Source organism: Salvia hispanica, chromosome 2 (assembly GCF_029641045.1).
Source record: "Salvia hispanica isolate PSC_SH4W2 chromosome 2, Shi_PSC_v1, whole genome shotgun sequence".
Taxonomy (NCBI): domain Eukaryota; kingdom Viridiplantae; phylum Streptophyta; class Magnoliopsida; order Lamiales; family Lamiaceae; genus Salvia; species Salvia hispanica.
The window spans coordinates 2700330-2703715 of NC_142693.1; the positions used below are offsets into that span (position 1 = coordinate 2700330).

General features: G+C 38.7%; 1 protein-coding gene across 1 annotated transcript; it reads right to left on the reverse strand.

The window, feature by feature from the left end:
- Positions 1–415: 415 nt before the first annotated feature.
- SUE4 (Alpha/beta hydrolase related protein) lies at positions 416–2785 on the reverse strand. Its single transcript, XM_048102812.2, has 4 exons — positions 2333–2785; positions 1960–2222; positions 773–873; positions 416–674 (listed from the first exon to the last, which is right to left on the reverse strand). Exons 1-3 carry the CDS (start codon positions 2619–2621, stop codon positions 811–813), a joined length of 615 nt encoding a protein of 204 aa, XP_047958769.2. The 5' UTR covers positions 2622–2785; the 3' UTR covers positions 416–674; positions 773–810.
- Between the last annotated feature and the right edge of the window lie 601 nt (positions 2786–3386).

A 3386-nucleotide genomic window follows, 5' to 3' on the forward strand; every position in this document is an offset into this window, starting at 1 on the left:
GAACTCAATATATTGTACAAACTCTAAACTTTTCAACGCAATATCAACACAACGTCAACACAATGTCAACACTGTATAAAATTTTAAGATTTTGATGTCAATACAATAGCAACATAATGTTAACACATTGTAAACCGTTGACACTGTGTTAATATCTTCTGTTGATGTTATTTTGTCATCTGTTGACATTTGGTTGACACTGTCTTCTGTTGATGTTATTTTGTCATCTGTTGACATTTGGTTGACACTGTGTTGATATCTTCTGTTGATGTTACATTCCTTTCAATACATGTAACATTTAAAAATTTCATGTGATTAAATTGATAAGCATAAGAAACAAATCACCATTTCCCACTCTTGTAAATGTGAAATCTATATGCATTTTGCAGTAGAGTTCCAACATTAAGTTTCCATGTCAAGAACAGAATCCGAATCAAGATATTGGACCAAATTTCATTTTAAATAAATTTCACATTCTTAGATAAATGAACTCATAATTTCTATATATTTACATGTGAACAACACTCCCTCTGCCCTCTCACAACCCCAATCACCACACTTTACATTCACACGTACACGCTACACATGCACGCGTGTACGCTATACAAAAATGTCGTGTATATACACATACACTCTCCTACTCTAAAGCTTTCGCGGTTATCCTTTGGATGAACCTGTTGAAGAAGAGGCAGAGAGTTAGTCAACAAAACTCAACTCAGAAACAAGCAGTTCGATAATTCAAGAATTCAAGATTGATGTTAGTAGTTTTTACCTGAAGCATCGCAAAACGAATACACTAATTAGTTTTCTTCACTTTTTTCTTGCTTCTTGCAGTATTTTGTGATATGGAAACCCATTCTTGCAAGCCGAAACCTGCAAACAAGTCGTTTAAACATTCAATTTTCATATAAGCAAAACTAAATTCCAAGAATTTCACACAACTTTTACTTAATGAATTTTCTATGAAAAGATGAGATGCCACAGGGAAAGTTCAAAGTAGCATTTCTAAGCCTAGTAAGCAACATACCACTCAGAAATATAGTGGAAATAGCTGCAAATAAAGGACAAAATTTCTCCATTTATATTTCCCAACAGACATACATCATCAATGAAAATATAACCTTTTTTAGGTTCCGTGTGACAAATAGATAAGTTCTTTAATGGCGCATTCATATTTCTTATCTCAACTGCAGTAGGGGTCCTCTATATCATGCTCATCAAAATGCTTCTTTTTTTACCTTTTCTTTCACATTCTCAACTATAGTGGGGCCCTCAGTAACTGCTCTTTCACATCCTCAAAAGTCAAAATACCCGAATTTTTCGGCCCGGTTTTGATTTTGCACATGAATTTTAGAACCTCAATCTTGATTTTAAATCACAAAGTTTCAATTTTTTTATTAATTGTCTCATCGACTACTGAAACACAAAATAATTGAACAAAATTGAAATTTTTATAACTCTATTTTCAAACTTTGACTGGCCATAATTTGGCTACACTTTGTAATTTAAATGGATATTATCCTAAAATAAGCTTTAATTGATTTTAAATTTACCAAAGTTTCACCCAATTTTGGATTCTAAACCTTTTATTTGGTTAAAATTGACTAATATTCACCCAATATTCATATTTGGTTTAACCACAGGTGTACCATCCAACTAATCCTGCTCGACCGGGCTTGCGGATTAAGATCGAAAGTCTCCAGCGGGTGGCAGGGTTTGAACCCGTGACCTTATGGTCACCACAGCTCCGCGCTGCCAACTGCGCTGCGACCGGTTGGTATATCAACACTAATTAATACTCCTATAATCTTAGTTATTTCCAATTGAGTAGTAAAATTAGGATTTCTAGAAGGTTCTGATATTTAGAGGCAAATAACAAAATTGAGTAAATGGAAATAGTGAAATGACGACGAAGTCCCTAGAGAGAGAGGAGAGGTTTAGGTGAGAGAATTGACTCACAGCCTCAATGTCGATCTTGTAGACGAGAAGCTTTCTCCTCTCTCTACAGCTAGTCCTGTAGGCCACCACGACGTGCCCAATCGCCAGCACCCACGACGACACGAACAGCGCCGTCTCCATCGCCCCGGCGCCCCTCCCGCCGATCACGAACACGTACGACGCCTTCAGCGACACGTACACCAGCGACGCCGCCGAGCACACCGTCGCGATCGCCAGGTACGGCCCCCTCGACAGCCCCGGCCCGTCGCAGAAGCTGTACACACCTGCAATTCAATTCCACCCCCAATTTCAACAATCACCTCTCAATTTCACAAATCAAACACTAGATCGGACAATCGGAGCATCGGAGCCCTAATTGATGAGAAAAACTTACACAGGATGATGGCGGAGCGCACGATTGAGACGAGGGGGATGTCGATCAGGGAGTAGCGGAAGTCGTAGTTGGCGAGGTGAGAGGAGAGCGTGTGGAGGTTGATCGGGACGGCGGCGGAGAGGAAGGCGGAGGGGAGGAGCGCGTCGGCGACGATTAGCAGGATCGGAGCGGAGAAGAGGAGGAGAGAGAGCAGCATCGTGGTGAGGAAGAAGAGCGTTCTGATCCATCGCGGAATCGCGAGCGCCGCGGCTGCCTTGGTGAGCTTTTTCTCGTCCTTGGAGAATCGCATAGCTGCGCTGGAGCTCTCACTGCGTCTGTGATTCGGAGAGAGAGGGAGAAAAAGGGGGGAAGAGAGAGAAAGTGAGGGGAAGATGGCGGAATTGGGAGGAATTTGACTGAAACGGTTGTGGTCAAATAGAGGAGGCTTCTTCTTCTTCTCTCTATTTATATATATACAGTTTGTTTCTATCTCTATATCTGTATTTCTATATATATATAAAAAGCTTCGAGAATATTTGTAGTGTTAGAATTTAGAAATTCCTAATATTAATTAGGAATATTAGTCAAAGTAAGAAATATGCAGCCAGTGGGTTTTTTCCTAATAATATTCGGGTATTTGTTTACTATGATTTGAATTTTATTCCTTTTGAAAGTTAGGGTTTAATTTAGTCACATTATTGTTTTCATATGTTCCATTCGTCGTATTAAATATGTAATATTTGGAAATTGGCACGAATTTTTATATAGTATTGTTATGTAAATTAATGAAGAGGGATGAAAAAGTAGAAATAGAGATGTTTCCATTTTAAAAAAATTTTATTTTTAATGGGATAGAATGAATATTAGTGGTATACTACTGTTTAAAAAAATTATCTTTTTTTGTCAAAATCTCCCTTTTCAAAAAAATATTAGTGAAAAAAAGAGACTCTGACTCGTAACAGTGGATGGAACTAGACCTGCCCAAGGTTTACCGAACCGGCAGTTAAAACCAAAATCGTAACCGTCGGTTATGATTTCGAACCGAAACCGTGAGAATTTACCCGAACCGAAACCG